We start from the raw sequence: 18,140 nt of genomic DNA, 5'->3' as shown, positions 1-18,140 counted from the left end.
TATTAACATTTAGCAGTAAAACGAAAATTATCAGTCAAAGTCTTTGTTTTAGTCAGGAGGTGCAGTCGTGCTTCTGTGTGGTTTGTTCTATTGTGTTTTCGGTATTCCCCCAGGGATGACCGTCTTGTCCGCCATTCCTGTCTGTACCTGGGGAATGGACAATGACATTACTTTGGTCGTAGGAATCTTTAATGGTTTTAGTTGGGTCCAGTGCTTCCATGTGCCTTTTCCTTTAATACCTACACAGATACAGGTGTCCCCACTTATTACCACGTTGTATGGCCCTTTCCGTTTTGATGCAAAGCTTGATTTGTCGGGCAGTACCCAGGACACAGCTTCCTGCTGCTGGGACCTCAGGGAAGATTTCAAATTCCCCCGCCTTGTTCTTTTTATCCTGTTTATCAATTTCAGCTTTCCACATCCCTTTCAAGTGAGCACTTAATTCTATTACATACAGCCGAATTTTGTCTTTTAGTGGACCCACACCAGTGTCACCTGTTATTATTGTCTCTGGGAATTGTGTTGCTTGCCCAGTCATTAATTCATTTGGTGTTGGCCCGGTTGCCTGATTTGTGGTGGCTCTTAATTTCATTAGTCTGGCTGGCAGTACATCAGCCCATGTTCTGTCTGAGGTTTGCATAGTCTTAGCTAAAGTATTTTTGAGCGTTTTATTCATTCTTTCCACCATCCCTGAGCTCTGGGGGTGACAGGGAATGTGAAATTTTTGTCTAATGCCAAGTAATTTGCAGACAGTCTTCATGACCTTGCCTGTAAAATGCATCCCTTGGTTGGAGTTGCTCTTGAGGGATACCTCCTACCTCCTACCTCGGGATTACCTCTTCCGCTAATATTCTGGTTACAGTGGTCATAGTGCAGCTTTTGGTCGGGAATACCTCTACCCACTGGGAAAATTGGTCTGTGATGACCAGGCAGTATGTTTTTCCACGGGCATGTGGTAGTGGCCCTATCTGAAGGTCTCCCCAGGGTCCCCTAGGTCTGGGCTGGTATCCCATCTTAACGTTTATGGGTCTGCCTGAGTTTCCACTGCTCGCTCTCTTTCTGCGGGGTGTCCTCCTGTAGCTGCTGAATTTGGATAGCGTCTTTTGCTAATTCAGTAGTGGCTATTGCAGCCTTGACAATGACTTCTTGTTTTAGGGCTTTCTGAGCTGCTCAGTCTGCTGCCTGGTTTCCTTTGAATTTTAGCCAACCAGGACTCGCTTTTGCTGTCTCCTTTTGATGGGCTTTTATTTTTTTAACTGCAGCCTCTTCAGGCTGTTGACTGGCACGTAATAGTGCCTGAATTCTTAACTGGTGTCTGATAGGGGTTCTCCTACGGTGGTGAACCCTCTGCTACCTCATGCCACCATGTAGTCATGGGCTACACTGAAGGCACATTGATTGTCCATATGTATATTCACAATTTTTCCTTTTGCTAGTTCCAGTGCTTTGGTGAGTGCTATCAGTTCTGCTACCTGCGCTGACTGACTTCCATCAATCCTCCTGGAAATAACTGTTTCTAACTTACCATTTACCACAGCCCATCCTATTTTGGTCGACCCTGCTACGTATTTTCATGACATGTCCACAAAGAGGGTCTTCCCCACTCTGTCTCGGGGGGGTATCCTTTATTCTCCCCCTATCTTCATCCCCATCTATATCCCCACAGTTGTGTAGTTCCCCGATGTCTAGAATTCCCTCAGCTGGGTTTTCTCCCATATCCCTAAGTGTTACCACGGACTGACTTGGGGATAAAAGAACTGCCTCCCACTTTGCCCCTCCCATATTGGAGACGGCCCTCAGTTTCCCTGTGTTCAGCATCTCTACCAAGGTGTGTTTGGTGTGGAGGATGACATTCCCTGTCATTACGATGGGCTCACTAACCCTAATGGCCCAAGCAGCACAGTCGAAGGCTGCTATGCATCTGGGCAACTCGGTGACTGCTGGCCCTTCTGTATTTGAGTAATACCTGTTGTATGTATTGTTTATTTCTACGAGGGTAGTGTCACTTAGGGAAGCTGGTGTTTTATCCCCTCCTACCCCATTTTATTTGTGTGGGGGTAAGGGTAAGTTTGTGATGGATGCATCCGCTCCTGTGTCTTCTAGTATTTCATATTTCCTCCCTCCTATTACTGCAGGTACATAAATTCTCCCCTCTCCCTTATCCTCACAAATAGGGGCAGCTGCTTGTCAGCTCTGCTGACCTCGCAATCCCCATGGTTCTGCAGTGTTTTGGATGGTGTTTGGGGGTGTCCCATTCTTTTCCTAGCACATTGCTGCTATGTGTCCTTTTCTGTTGCAGTGGCTGCAGTATTTTACATTATTCCCTGCTCTATTCCCTACTCATGCGACCCTACATTCTCTAGCAAAGTGACCCTGTTGACCACAGTTGTGGCAGGATAGTTTTATTCTGCTCTTGCCTCCATTCCGGTCGGCTGCTTTGTCAGGTGTTGCCTTTATCATGAGCCTCTGCCTCCTGCACCCTGCTTGCCCACTCAACTAGATCATCATAATCCTAGGACATTATTACTCCCATTTTCAGGGAGTGGGGTGGACGTCGAGACCCTATCTCTCAAAGCTTCGATGAATACCTGGGCCCCCCAATCTGAGTTTGCTTGCCCTGAGCATTCCTGATAGACCCTAAATAATCGTTCCCCATATTCAGAGACTCCTTCCCCTTTAAATTGCTCAGTGTTAGTGATCTTGCTCCAGTTTGTGGGAGCATTTCCTCGCACCCTCTGGATTTCTTTATTAAAATTGGCGAAGAGGCCTGCTGGGCATCTACATCAGCTGTAAGGGAAGTGGCATGTGCCCACCATCTTCCCCTAAAGTCTCAGGCTGCTGTGGCATCAGGTCCAACAGTTACCTGACTCCACTTGTCTGCTGGGCAAGTTGTCCAGACCTGCTGGTGTATTTCTCTCAGGTGTAGTTGGTGCCCTACCCATACACTATCCAGCTCATCTCAGAACCTGGTGTTTGTGCTCCAGGGTTGTAAGTTGCCTTGGGAGGCCATAATTTGCTGCCTTTCCCCTGAAGTGAAGGGTTTATAATTCGCTTTGGGCTGTGAGTCTGTTCATCCTCTGGTAACGGGCGCTAAGTTATAATGTTGCATGGTTCATCCAAAAGAGGGAGCAGTTGGTCCCTGCTGGATGGTTTTGTAGGAGGGGATAGAGTCAATCTCCCTTTCCTCCCGTACTCTTTCTAATCTTTGGTCTAGCTCCTTTATCCTGTCCTCCAGATCCTCAATTCGTTCTTGGCCTTTTCTCCACCTGCTAGTGAAGGCATCTACTTGTTCAATTAGGCCTGTAATTGGTACACTAACATTACCCCTATCTTTTTAGTTTTATTTCGTTTCTGTTTATCTATCCACTCTCACTGTTATCCTAATGTTTGGGATGGATCCCAAACCCTTTTCTTCATTTGCTCTGTCAAACCCTTGTCTGTCTGTCTTGTATTTCTCAAGAAGGGAAACTGCAGTATCCCCCTTAAAACTTTGATCTGCCATTTAGCAGATTGTGTAGCCCAGATAACACCAACAGTGAAGTGTTCCTAACCAGTGGGGACTTCTCTACCCCCTGGCCGATAATACTGTCCCAGTGCCGTCCGTACGGCTGTAACAGCCTCCTAACAAGGTGTGCTCCCTATTGGTGGGACTCTTTACCCTCCCGGCCACCGTCACTATTCAAGCTCTGTTGTTCTACCATGGACTGACAGAGTATCATAGTTACTCAGAGTGTCCATGTTCCTCAGCTTGGTAACATGGGCTCCACTGAGATTTGGCTCTTGGTCAGAGTGATCAGCTCCTCTTCCTCACCACATTGGAAATTGCAAATATAAACAGCACCCAACTTTTAACTTAAACTCTAATTGGACTCTGCGTTGCTCGCCCCTACAGAGTCCAATGTTACCTGGATTTGCCACTTGTGTTTCACAACTCCGAGTACCTTTGACGCTACAATTCCTACTTCAAATCCCAATCTTCGTGGGGGAGGCTAGCCCTCGTAACAACTGGTTTAGGGTGGGGTTTTTGAGACAGGCACTACCTTGTCCTCTGGCTGTTTCAGCACAAGCAGCAGGTTCTTATAACAGTTAATACAGTTACCACATATTCTCCACAGACATGCACTTAATTTTGTTTTAACTCAGTACTGTAGCAAGTTAGACATTGCAGTTGGTATACCTTTTAAACTGTGTCCTTGGCCCGGTCAGACTCTTCCTGTTTGCAGGTACAAATTGGTTCTTACCCTGGCTCCCTGATCGTGGCCTTTGACCAAGGCACCTGCTTGCAGCGCCCATTATTGTGGGGAAAATCACCAGCCTCAGAGTCAGAGTCAGGGTTCAACGACAGAGTTTATTGTACAAGGAAATACAGGAGCTCTGGGGAGAGAAAGACACCAACAGCACAGTGGTCAGCTGTGAGTCTTCTCTCAACCTGGAGCACATGTCAAGATACTTTTATATATTTTGTAATATAATAGGTCAGTGATGAGGTCCTTGTCTCTGTAACATAGTTTGTTTATTGTAAACATGGCAGAATCGTTGTCAGTTTCAGTACAGACATTGTCAGTTTCAATGTCTGAGCAGAAGTCCATTGCTGTAGTAATTGACACTAATTGCTCTTCCTGAGAAGGACAATTACTGCAGCCCTGGCTATTAGCACTTTGTCTTGAGTCTGTATCAAGGTGTTAGCCTTTCTATCAAAGGTGTTGGCTGGACCCAGACACTGTCTGAAACACAGGCACAGAAACTGCTGTTTTCCTTCATCTTTCTATCTACCAATATCACACCCAAATCCTCATTGCCCAGTTTTAATTCCAGTCATGGCCAAGAGCCCTCAAACTTTATCACAACTCACTGTAGTGATGTACTAGAAGACAACCCCCCCCCCCCCCCCCCCCATTTTCAGAAATCGCTGCTGCAACAGGTGTTAAAGAGAAGATAAACTAGGTTTCTTGATGTTTCAAGTGGTTTACTGCACAGAAATGAGAGAAGGAACTCCTGATTGCTACAGACCTGGTAGTTTTCCTCCTGATCTGAACCAACTTCTCTCTGTCTTGTTCATAGTCCCAGTATGTTCAGCTAACGGACAACCAATCACATTGAGTCACAGTGAGTCATAGAGATGTACATCATAGAAACAGATACTTTAGTCCAACATGTCTGTGCTGACCAGATATGCTAAATTAATCTTGTCTCATTTGCCAACACTTGGCCCATACCCCTCTAAAACTTCCTATTCATATATCCATTCAGGTGCATTTTAAATGTCATCTTTCTCATTTGATTCACTAACCATGTGGTTTCTGACTTTCCCTCTCTCTTTCTCCTTTTTAAAATGCCGTTGTTTGATCTTTTTTGCCCCAAAGTTCCAAAGCAACACAACAGCTTATAGAACTGTAATTACTGCTCCTGGAATGTGAGGAAATCAGCTCCAACACTGAAAATACCTGAAAAAATGAACAGCTTCTGCAGCCACAATTTTGTTTCCCATCCTCCATCTTGGATTACCCAGAATCTGAAATTGGCTGGCAGAGGGCCTTTGTTACTCATCCATAATCCAGTCAGCTTCACTTGGGAACAAGTCCCTGGCTCCAGTTCATCTACACATTGCTGTAACCCACAGCTGCACAAACATGGTTCACAACTGATAGCAAATTACTTGCTTTCAAAACATGCAGCTTCCTCGTGGATGCCCTTATTAGATCTCAGCTGAAGTATTGTGTGCATTTTTGAGCACAATATTAGCATATACCATATGTTTTACAATGGAAACTCATTTTATGGAATGGCGTTTCATTGTCTTCAGGGTTGAAACCTGGAAGCCTGTAAAGACCATGTCTATTTTAATTTGTGTTTCTTTAATAACCATGGAGTGAAATGATCAAGAATTGTTCCAAAAACTAGGAATCACAGAATCAGAGATATGTTACTGTGCAGAACGAGGTCATTCAGTCCTTCATGCCTGCACCAGCTCACAAAATGATTATCATGCTCAAGTGCCAATCTCCTGCTATTTTTCCCATTCCTTCCACATTATATCTTTCCAATAAGTTACTCATTTCTCCCTTCAATGCCTCAATTTTCCCACACATGCAGCAAGTTCATTCTATTCCCCAACTACTTCCTGAGTGAAAGAAACTTCTCCTCACTTCACTTTTGCCTCGTTTGTAGATCTTTTTAATCTGTGCCCTTTCCCTTTTCTTGTCCCTTTTGCAAACTGGAACTTGTTCTCCCTACCTACTCTGTTTAGCTCATTCACCATTTTGAAATGCTCGACCTGATTTCCTCTCAACTTTCTTCTCTCGAAGGAGAACAGTCTCCTGAATCTATCCCCATAACTGAAGTTCCTCATCCCTGGAACCATTCTTGTAAAGCTGCATTCTCTCCAATGTGCTCACATCTGTCCACACATGTGGCACACAGATCTGCATGTAGATCTCCAGCTGAGCTTTAAGAAGTGTCTTATACACATTGAAGATCACCTCCTTCCTCATGTACACGATATCCCTATTAATAAAGCGAAGGATGATGCCTGCTTTCCTTTCTACTCTCTCCACCTGAGCTGCACTTTCAGTCTTCAGTGCATACATATACGCTGAGGTAATCCTGCTTCTGCACCCCCACAGAACTGTATCCCCGATTTTGTGTTGTCTTTTAATGTTCTTGCTTCACCTTACACTTCTCTGCATTGAAAGTCACCACCACCCATCTGCCCACTCCACTGACCTTTCCACGTCCTTTTCAAGTTCTACACTGTCCCCTTCACAGTTTACAATTCTTTCAGGTTTTGTGTTCTCTACAACCTTTGAAATTGTCCCCTGCACACCAAGATCTAGATCATTAATATATGTCAGGGAAAGCAAGTGTTCAAAATCAGACCCCTGGAAAATTCTATTACAAACATCCTCCAGCCTGAAACACATCTATTGACCATGACTCTCAGTTCCCTGTCACTCAGGCAAACATTGTCTCCGTGTTGTTCCTGACAATTTTATTGCATGACCTATAACTTTACTGATAGATCTGTCGTGTGTCACTGTATGAACTATCTTCCGAAAGAAAAATATAGAAATTGTTGGGAAAGCTCAGAAGGTCTGGCAGCATTTGTGGAGAGAAATCAGAGCTAATGTTTCAGGTTGAGTGTCCCTTCCACAGAAGTGATAGTCGCGAGGAAAATGTTGGTTTATATGGCAAGGATAGAGTGGAGGGAGGGGGTAAGGAGTGTGCAATAAGTGGGTAGAGCGCCCAAAGAGAGAGAAGAACTGTAAGCCAGACAAAGGAGTTGATAACAATCTGGCTCAGAGGGTTTGTTAGTGGTTAACAATGGGTGGTGTGTAATAACAGGCTGTGTGATAAGGACTTGGGAGAGTTCAAGCTGTAAATTTATTGAACACAATATTGAGTCCAGAAGGCTGCTGGGTCCCCATGTTCTTCTAACTTGCAGTGAGTTTAGCTGGAGCACTGCAGCAAGCCTGAGACAGAAATGTTGGCAATGCTACAGGGTGGTGTGTTGAAGTGGTTGAGTCTTTTTTGCAAGCAAAACGCCAGTATTCTTCAAAGCAGTCAGCTAGTCTATGCTTCACTCCCCCAAGACACAGGAGACCACATTGTGATCAGTGAATGCAGTAGACGAGATTGTATGAACTGCTGGTAAAGTGCTGCTTCAGCTGGAAGGTGTGTTTGAGCCTTTGGATACTGAGGAGGGAGGAAGTAAACCGACAGATATTACAGCTTCTGTGGATGCAGCAGAAGATGCCATGAGGCTGTGGAGGTGTGGTGGGAGTTTAAGAAGAGTAAACCAGGGTATCCCAGAGGGAACAGTCCCTGCAGAAAGCTGACGAGGGAGGGGAGGTGTGTATGTGTTTAAAACTCTCTTCTAAAAGTCTACGAACGTTACATCAACAGCATTACCCTTATCAAATCTTTCTGTTCCCTTTCCAAAACCTTTCGCTTCAGCAAGATAGTTAAACAGGATTTTCCCTATGGGAATCCATGTTGACTGTTCTGGTCAACCCATGTTTTTCCATGTTTATTCCATTTTCCCAAATATCTCTATTTTGAGAAATTAGCTCTTTCATTTAACCAACTTGTCCATGCTGCCCAGTTTTCACATTTCAACAAGTCCCATTTACTTGCTTTTGGTCCACATCCCTCATTGCCTATCCCTTCCATGTCCTTGTCTAAATGTTTCTTAAATGATGAAATTGTATTCACTTCCACCACTATCTCTGGCAGCCCATTCCAAACACTCACCACCCTCCCTGTGAAAAAACTGTCCCTCTGGATCCATCTGTATCCCTCCTCTCTCAGCTTAAACCTTAGCTCTCTAGTTTTAGACTCATGTAACCTGGGGAAATGCTGCTAGCTCTCTACCTTATCTGTGCATCTCATGATTTTCTCGACCACTACAAGGTCAGCCATCAGTCTTCTATGCCCCAGGGAAAATGTGTCCCAGACTATCCAACCTGTCCTTTTAACTCAAACCTTCCAGTCCAGGTAGCATCTGTGTAAATCTTATCTTCACTCTTTCGAGTTCAATAATATCCTTTCAATAGTAAGGTGACCAGAACTGCATGCAGTACTCCAAATGTGGCCTCACCAATGTTTGTACAGCTGCAACAAGATGTCCCAACCCCTACACTCAGTGCTCTGACCAATGAAAGCAAGCATACTGAGAGACTTCTTCACCACCCTATCTGCTTGTGACTCCACCATCAAGGAGTTATGAACCTGTACCCCAGATCTCTTTGTGCTATAATACGGCCCATGATATCTATTTCTTGATTATGTTCCTCCTGTCACACATAGATGAGATTTTCCCAGATTTTCTTCTGTTCCATAATGCCTACCAATACTTGGCCTTGAAGTGGGTGCCACAGACATCCAGATCTTGAGTCTAACTATCTGGACCAGACTAACTATCAGGACTCCATACAATCTAGTCGACTGTATTCGCTACTCACAATGTGGTCTACTCTACACTGGGGAAACAAAGCATAGACTGGGTGACTGCTTTGCAATACACCTGAGTCCTGTTGGTGAATAACACCCTGATACTGGATTCTTTTTCCCCGAATTCATAGCTTTCCTGGTTCTCATTCTACCCTTAATTCTAGTGCCTGCCATGATAGGATTCAAACCCATATCCTCAGATATGGATTCTGGCTTAATACTCCAACGATAATACCACCGGGACAATACCTTCCCTCCTCATCAGCCATCTTCAACCTTCACTCCCTTCAGAACCAACACACAGTGGCAGCAGTGTGTCCCTTCTACAAGAACCATTGTGGCAACCCACCAAGGCTCCTTTGACAGTTCCTTGTAAACTCACAACCTCTACCAGCTATAGGTAAAAAGGCAGCAGAAGCCTGGCAGCGTCATCACCTGCAATGCAGTGACCAAGGTGCACACCATCCTGATTTGGAGTCAAAGCACCTTTCCTTTACCGTCACTTTGTCCAAAACCTGGAACCGACTTACGAACAGCCCTGATACTCAAAGAATTGCAGTGATTCAAGACGATAATTCTCCAGAGCAATTAGTTCGGCAAAAAACACCGACCGAGTCAGCATCACACATACCCCATTAACAAATGAATGAAGAATTCACCAAATATCTATTTCTGGGATATAACACTCCTGTGGTTATAAAGCTGTGGTATTCCCATAGCTTTACTTAATAGGGGTTTCCCGCCAATATCTTGCCCTGGTTGTGTGAGCTTGTTTACTGCATTAGACACAAACCCTCAGTCTGTCACCTACACTGTAGAATATTCACTCCTTCATCAGTTTGTGGATCTCCGATATCTGGTTCTGGGGACTGTGTCCCTCAATAACTGGGGTGTTTGCTCATACACGGGGTTTCAGTTCTCCTCCAACATCAAGTCCTTGGATATATTTGCCCAGTGACTGTAGTCATTCAGTCCAGTACTTATTTCATTTCACCTTTCATTTTTATTGATTTCATTTCACATCAAAACTTTTACATCAATGAAAAGACTTTTTAAAAAGCTGCAGGCCGTAATCTGAATAACTTTTATTTCGACAATATTTTTCACAGGACCCAAGGGATCAGTCCTCCACCATCCATCCCATTCTTCCACTCCATCCTGATTCACCTTCCACTCTTCCCCCATTCCTCATTCCATGCTCCCAATCCCCATTCCCTCACCTTATCGTCAACTCTCCTATTTTCTCCCAATTCCCCTTTCAATTCTCCTGAGTCCATTGAAGTTTTATCTCCCTTAATGAGCTGTTGCAGTGCAGTAGCTGAGTATTTTCCATTGAAAGTTGGAAAGCACCATTCTCAGACATGACAATGACATTTCTGGACTATTCACATCTTGAATTCGTCTGAATGTGAGTCTTATCCATCTGTTGGTCACTGCTGAACCTGTAATACAGACAGCAGGGTAAGGTACAATTGTGTGACACAGGCAGTCTGAGCCAAAAATACAGATAGACACAAAAACACAGGTGGACTTTCCTTACTGTGGGACACAGACCCCAAAAGTGAGATAGTCATTCCTTATTCTGGGAGATTGTCCCTAAAGGGACAGGTGGTCTTTCCTTATTCTGGGAGATGGACAAATTAGCCCACAAAAGGTTAGGTCATAAAATAAGTGCCCATCATGTTGGAGATAGTTGTGCTGGGACCACAACTGTTGACAATATATATTCATGACTTGGAGGGAGAAAGCAAATGTAATGTCGCAAAATTTGCAGGTGACACAAAAATGGGGAGAAAGGCAGGTTGCAAGGGGGTTACAAATAGTTTAAAGAAAAGTATTGATCAGTTAGGTAAATGGGCAAATAGAGTATGATCTGACAAAATGTGAAGTTATTGTTTTGGAAGGGACAACAAAAGATCAAGCAAATGGAGAAAAACTGCAGAAAGCTGCAACAGTGAGGGACTTGGGGATATTTATGCATGAAACACAGAAAGCTAACACAGTCACTCCTGATGAAAGATCCCAACCCGAAACATCATCTCCCCTGCTCCTCCAATGCTGCCTGACCTGCTGTGCCTTTCCAACTCCAAATTTCATTGACTCTGACTTCCAGCATCTGCAGTCCTTACTATCTCCAAACCACCACATAGGGTTCAGCAGGTAATCAGGATGGCAAATGAAATATTGGCCCTTATTTCAGGAGGGGGGGGGTTAAAGTGTAAGGGTAGGGGCGTCTTACTGCAACTGTACATGGTGCTGCTGAGGTCGCATCGGGAGTAGTTTGAATGGTTTTACTCTCCTTATTGAAGTAAAGAGATTATTTCATTGGAGGCCGTTCAGAGAAGGTTCACTTGGATGATTCTCTTCTGAGTAAAGTTTAAACAGTTGGGACTCTACTCGCAGGAGTTTAGAAGATTCAGAGGTGATCTTATTGAAACATGTCGCATTCTTCCGGGGCTTGACAGGGTAAATACTAAGAAGATATTTCCCCTTATGGGACAGTCTAGAAGCAGTGGACACAGTCTCAGATTAAAGTAATGCCAATTCAAGACTGAGATGAAGAGTAAATTCTTCTGTCAGAGGGTTGTATGTCTTTGGAACTCCTTACTGCAGACAGCTATGGGGCCAGAGTCCATGTATGTACTTAAGGCTGAGACCGATAGATTCTTGATCAATTGGGGAATTGAGGATTACGAGGAAAGGGCAGGAAAGTCAATGTGAGGGGTGTTGGATCAACTGTGATCCTGTTGAACGGCAGAGCAGGTTTGAGGGACCAAATCTCTCGAGTTCACTAATGCTCTTTAGGAAAAGAAACTAGTATCCTGACCGGGTCTGGTATTAAAGTGAGTACAGGCCCACAGCATTGTGGTTGATATTTAAGTGCCCTCTGGGCATTTAGGAATAGTTTAGCCAGCGATGATCGGATCCATGAATTTTTTTTAAAATGTCTGTCATTTCAAGAATTTGATGGATAAATTTGAGGCCATCTGCCCTTATCCGAAGAGATGATGGCTACAGATTAAGTTCTTGGTTGTGATCAGGGCCATAGTTATGCAGGACTCTGTTGTTCAGGTACATAACTGCTGACTTATCTTTCAGATGATGGAATATGCTGTGTAACCCAACAGAACAAGCTGTCCTTATTCTCAGAGATGGGTTCTTTAGGTCAGATCATCTGACCTTATTGTGGGAGATAGACTTAAGTGCTTTGATGTCTGAGCTTATTCTGGAACACAAGACCTATGGGCCTGACCCCCTTCTATGGGGGGATGAAGACCCACAGACCCAGTGATGAGAAAAACTTCAAAGTATGAAAGGATCAACATTCAACTCTGAGTTTGTTTCTAATGTGTGAGCTCGAATCTCAGAGTCAGGTGAGATATTATGGTGATAAACTGAACATAAACCTTACACATACAGGCAGGATATGTTATTGTTCATTTGGTAGTGAAAGTTCCAATTACCTTAACAACAGTAACAAAGGTGCTGTAGAGAAAACTTAGAATAAAGAGAATGGCAAAGGCAGCAACTGTTAGTGCGTTGTCATCTCCCTCCATATCTTCCACTTCTTCCTTCCCTTCTTCTCCTTTCACATCGGGAGGGACTGCTAAAACAGAGAGATATTGTGGCTGTTAAAGTTGACTGTGAACATTTCATTAAGGTCACCAGCATCTCAATAATCTGAGGATAATACAATTAAGGAAGAAACCATGGTAGAGTTGCACTGGGAGCAGGAAACTTTTAGAAAAGCTTTCTCTCATTCTCAATCTGTCTGATTTTGTCTCGACCATTGCCCCTATCTTCCTCCCTCTTTCACTGCCTTCCAACTGGCCTTCGCTGATTCTCTCCCTTCTTTGTTTCATTGTCACTCTCATTGTTTCTCTCTCTCTCTCTTCATCACATTCATTGTTTGTCCCAAAGGAATGCAGAAACAAACAACATGAACATTAAATTGTTTCCAAAATCTTAATCTTTCCAACTCTGTCAGTTCTCGGTTTCTCTGGTGCATTATCTAATCTACAGGCTGTAACACTCAAGTTTCTGCCTCCTTGGCACTAATAACACTCAATGACCAGCAAACAAACAAGTCTCTTGTGCAGCACTCTGAGATTATCCCCACAGTCAGGATGATATCCTTTATAACTTCAAATACGTCTTTCTTTTTGATTCGAGAGAATGTTTTATTTGACCTAATATTATACGAGACACAAAACTACCTTGTAATATCAATTGTAGAATAGAACATCTGCTCAATGACACAAAGACTTGTCGGTGGTGATGTGAGGGATGAAATGAGTCTGAAAGCCTACAATTCATGAATCACCGTGATGTGGTTTGGTAGTGAGCACTTTTGCTTGTGGGTGACAGGACCGTGGGTTCAAGTTTCATCACTGATCCTTGTGATCCTCAGCTAAGTTGACACTCCAATGTAAGATTGAGAAAGTGTTGCGAGTGGAGAAGAAGGTACCTCCTGATGAGGTTGATGTCTATGATCTCATGGCCATTTCAAAAGAGTTGGGCGATTCTCTTCAGTGTCTCAGCCAGTCATCATTTATCTCTCAGCCAACAGCAAAAAGCAGATGATCTGGTTATTATCAAGCTTTTATTGTAGAAACTTACTGTCTGCAATTTGAAATGGAGAAATCAAGAGACCAAAGGCAAGTACTGCTATGACATGATGATAATCAAAGTATGGACGAATCACAGCAATTGATCACATCAATTCGTCTAAAATCAACCAAGATGTAAGGCAAGGAAATCACAGTGGAGTGGGAGAGCTTTGTCAAGTAAAGATTCAAAAATACCTTTCACTCTGAACATGCTGCATTCACCACAGCTCATGTCCCAAGTTATTGATTTATTTTCTCCCAAACCCATCAACAATGATCACTCTAAACTAACACTGAAACTTTTCATGTCAGGTTTATTGAAATTTGATCAGTACATTGACATACAATTAACATCCTGCAGAGTTTCACACATATTTCATACATAATCAGGGGCAGCACACAAAACATTTCAAAAAAACCTGAGGATCTCAGGTATTTGGAGAAAACAATGTTGGCTGATTTAAAGATTTATTTTTACTCTCAAGTTCTGAGCAATGTTGGAATTTGTTCATGTTTGAAGCACATTGCTACCAGAAGAGAGGTTTCAAAGTGCTCACAACAGTTTTCTGGTTGTGTTAACCATCCATTTACAGGGATTCTATAAATGGGTGATTGTATAAATCAGCAGATGTTATGAACAGGAGTTATAGCTATCAGTTAGAACAAGTGAGACATTAACCAGGTTGGGTTTACTGTGAGATTTATTAATGCTTCTGAACACATTTGCTGTAACTGACTCGTGTCCCACCACACAGGAATACGTGGTGCCGCTGTTCCACTCCTCTGCAGAGACCGTCAAGTGACTGCCTGAATTCCAGCCACCTCTGCCGTCCTCAGTCACTGGCTGATGCATGAACCCTGTCTTCAGAAGGGTATCATTGGCCATCCAAACCAGGTCGATCTCTGCGGGAGAGAATCCAGTGACCAGGCAAACCAGGGTGGCAGTGTGAGCAGTCTCCATCTCATCCAGTGAAGGGGGCAGGAGAAAGACTTGAGGGTGAGTCTTAACATCAACTGTAAACAGAGAAAATGGAGGTGAGACTTCATATTTCACTCAGTCTGTATTTACCTGACACGTTTGTCTATTAACACAAAACTAAGCAACTTCTGCATCCCCAGGAATTCCTCTGAGATCAGGAACTAAAAGCATTTCTTTTCCTGTTGATTTTTCGGGGAGGTTGTCAAGGATGGGATCTTCAATCTTGTTCATTGTCTCACCATGAGTGAGGATCACCTTTTCAGAAAGAGTGTCCAAATCATTAATGGAGCTGTGCTGTTCTTCAAATTAATTAAATTCCTTCAAATCATGAGTGATTTAAATGGATTAAACATGGAGAAACTGTTTCCAGTGACAAGCGAGTCAGAACAGACATTGCAGAGGAATGGCAAATGAACTGGTGGGGTATTAATTGAATTTGATTTGTTCTGTTCTTTATGATAACTTGGAATGCACAATGTGAAAGAGCGTATAAGCAAATTAAAGAGTAACATTCACCAGGGAATTGGACATAAAATTGAAAAGTAGACAATGGTAAGGTTGCTGAGATGGGGCTGATGATTCATGGGATCATTTGAAGAGCTATTTCAAAGAGCTGGCAGTGACAAGATAGACCAAATGGCATCTTTTCAAAGTGTACTGTTTCTGAGATAAACCATGGAGAACCACTTCCTGAGGTCAACAGGGAGGTTACAGGCATTATTCTCATGTGGTGCTCTCTGCTCTTTCTCCTTTTCCTCAACGTGGATTCGCTCAGATCCAGCCTACACCTCAGACTGACCAATCTCCCTTACAGTCCAGTGTTGGATTGATGGGATGTTAATGTTGAAAATGCTGATTATCCCTCTCTGTGTATCCTATTGCCATCAATCCATTCCCTAGGAGCTAGTGTGATTCACACCAAGGCTGCTGTGGTGATTTCAGGTTTCATCTGTTCAGTTTCTTGATGGGGCTCACACACATCGCTGGGCTTGTAACATAGTCTGACAACCTGTCTAAGGCTGCTCAACATTCTGGAATTAAATCACTTCATTTGCTAAGATTAGATGCACAGTTCCATGTACACGTACCTTGGGCTTTCCTGATTGACCTCTTCTCTGGCGTTGGCAAACTTCTGTCCTCCACCAAACACATACACTCTACCCCACTCTCCCACTCTGCAGCAGGGACTGTAAGTCTACTGAAGATGGTCTCTTTATGTCCATTCTTCTTGGGACTCTGGGTCTTCACTCCATCTTGTCTCATGATTCCATCGACTTTCCAGGTTACCCTGACTCCCTCTAAATCAGTGTGAAGTACCTCACAAAGAATGGTTGCTGTTCTGTTCCTCCAGATCTCTTCAAATGGAGGCTTGCTTATGGTGACCGAGATTCTGGAATCCAAACATTCATCTGGGAGGAGAACGACAATTATTATCCTCACTCCCCAGTGGGATGTGTGTGCCACTTGTAAAGATGACAATTCATGCTCACCACCAGACATACAACTAATAACTTCCTCAACTCTTTCAGAGGGCAGTTATGAATCAGTGACATTGTTGTGTGCATTTTACCTTTCTTGTCCTTTTAAAATCTCTCTCCTCTCATCTTAAATATACACCACACTCTTGAAATCCCCCATTATTGGGAAAAGATAACTATCATTAACTCTGTCTGTTCCCCTCATTATTTTATAAACTTCTATCAGGTCGCCTCTCAACCTCCGACAGTGGAAAAAGTTCCTGCTGATCCAGTCTTCTTTGTAACTCAAATCTTCCAGACCCAGCAATATCCTGGTAAATCTCTCCTGAACCCTCTCCAGCTGAATAATACCCTTCCTCTAACTGGGCAACCAGAACTGGACAGGGATTTCAGAAGTGGTCTCATGAATGTCCTATACAACCTCAACATGGCTTCCCAACTCTGAGACTCAAAGGGCTGAGTAATGAAGGCAAGTATGCTAAATATCTTTTTAACCAACCTGTCTCATGTGACGCAAACATCAAAGAATTATGTACCTGGACTCTTCAGTTCTTCTTTTCTACAACATTACCCAAGGCCCTCCCATTCATTGCATCAGCCCTACCATTATTTGTTGTACCAAAGTGTAATAGCTCGTATTTATCCACATTGAACTCCAGCCATTTTTTCAGCCCATTGACCTATTTGATAAAGATCCCTTTGAAACCTTAGCAAACCTTCTTCACTGTCTGATGTACTACTAATTTTACTAACCATGCTTTCCATATTCTCATCTCGATCTTTTATGTAAATGTCAAACAGAAGAGGACTCAGAACCGGTGCCCTTGGGAACACCGATGGTGACAGGCCTCCTACAGGGCTGAAGTAGTAAGAACAGCTAATATCTGTCTCTAAAGAAAGAACTACAAACCAATTCGGTTTTTCTCAAATTCCCACAGCTTCACGGTTAATTTTTCTAATTCTGACATTTTATTTCCAATTTTTAGTTGAATTCAAATTCTGAAACTGCCTGAAATTTGAACCATATTCTCTGGATTACTAACTGTACTTACTGGATTAGTGGTGCTGGAAAAGCACAGCAGTTCAGGCAGCATCCAATGAGCAGCGAAATCGACGTTTCGGGCTGTACTTGTCTACCTTTGATCATTGTCAGGGATTTCTCCTTTCTCAACAAAGGTTTTATTTTCAAACCCCACTCAAAAGACCTGAGCTCATCATCCCGACAGGTCTCCCCAATACCAGTCCTGAGGGAATGTTGTGCTGCCAGACATGCCGTCTTTTACACAAAACATTAAACAGAAGGCCCCTCATCACACATACCAAAGAGATCCCCTGGCTGCAAGTTCAGACAAGAGAAAGGGAGATCTCCTCTGTGGCCACTCTCCCCCCCATCTCTGGTTATTATTATATTGCTGTTTGTGGGCCCTTATTGTGCAGAAATTAGTTCATATATTTCTTACATTGGAACAATAACTGCACTGCTAAAAACACATTTGATCAACAGTGAAGTATTTTGGAACATATTGACTTTGTGAAAGGCACAACAAACCCAGTATGACTATGACATGTACAGTGTTCATGTTGAAGCTGAATGATCCTAATAGAGTTTACAGCAGTGAGGATAAATGATTTCCATGTTGGAATTACGCCCAACACCCTACCTTCGATGTTCTTCAGTGTGGCACTGATGGTGGAGTTGGAGGGGGGATGAAACACTGTACAGACGACAGCTGAGCCTTTCCTCCACTCCTCTGCACTCACAGTCAGGTAATGCCTGACACGAAATGTCTGTGCCTGTTCTAGAGCAGTCAGTCCAGCGCTGGTGTTGGAGGAGATCAGAGTGCTGTCTTTCTCCCAGGAGACGTATACGAGGTCTGGGTAGAACTCAGTGATCACACACTCAAATGTGACTGTGTTTTTATTCTTGCTCTCTTGCGGTGGTACAAGCAGCAGTCTGACCTTGGGACTTTTTGGCTCAACTGGAACAGATGGGCAAACGGGAAAGCTATTTCATCATTTCTCACGGGATTAACAAGTTCAGGTATTTAAGTTCTGATCTGATTGCCTACCTTTTACTCCACGTATTTGCTTTGACATCGGTGAGGATGAGGGAGCACTTTGGGC

General features: G+C 43.4%; 1 protein-coding gene and 1 long non-coding RNA gene across 4 annotated transcripts in view; one reads left to right on the top strand and one right to left on the bottom strand.

The window, feature by feature from the left end:
- The window catches only part of LOC140460169 (uncharacterized), a 91,888-nt gene that overhangs the window by 8,151 nt on the left and 65,597 nt on the right, over positions 1 to 18,140 (top strand). The window contains exon 2 of the long non-coding RNA XR_011953893.1: positions 14,315 to 14,556. This is a non-coding gene — a long non-coding RNA (uncharacterized lncRNA). The remainder of the gene's footprint in view (positions 1 to 14,314; positions 14,557 to 18,140) is intronic.
- Positions 9,930 to 18,140, bottom strand: part of LOC140460166 (uncharacterized) — a 41,215-nt gene continuing 33,004 nt past the window's right edge. The window contains exons 10-11 of one of the 3 annotated variants that reach the window (XM_072554557.1): positions 12,414 to 12,556; positions 9,930 to 10,391 (exon numbers count right to left, since the gene is read on the bottom strand). In XM_072554557.1, the coding sequence (XP_072410658.1) occupies positions 10,380 to 10,391; positions 12,414 to 12,556 (155 nt within the window). In that variant the 3' untranslated portion in view covers positions 9,930 to 10,379. Of the gene's footprint in view, positions 10,392 to 12,413; positions 12,557 to 15,115; positions 15,948 to 18,140 lie in introns of those variants that run through there. The other 2 variants (XM_072554558.1, XM_072554555.1) reach the window with 2 other exon arrangements.

The sequence above is a fragment of the Chiloscyllium punctatum genome, chromosome 36 (genome assembly GCF_047496795.1).
Source record: "Chiloscyllium punctatum isolate Juve2018m chromosome 36, sChiPun1.3, whole genome shotgun sequence".
Classification (NCBI taxonomy): domain Eukaryota; kingdom Metazoa; phylum Chordata; class Chondrichthyes; order Orectolobiformes; family Hemiscylliidae; genus Chiloscyllium; species Chiloscyllium punctatum.
The sequence above is the reverse complement of the archived record's forward strand: the minus strand, read 5'-3'. Positions and strand labels throughout refer to the sequence as shown.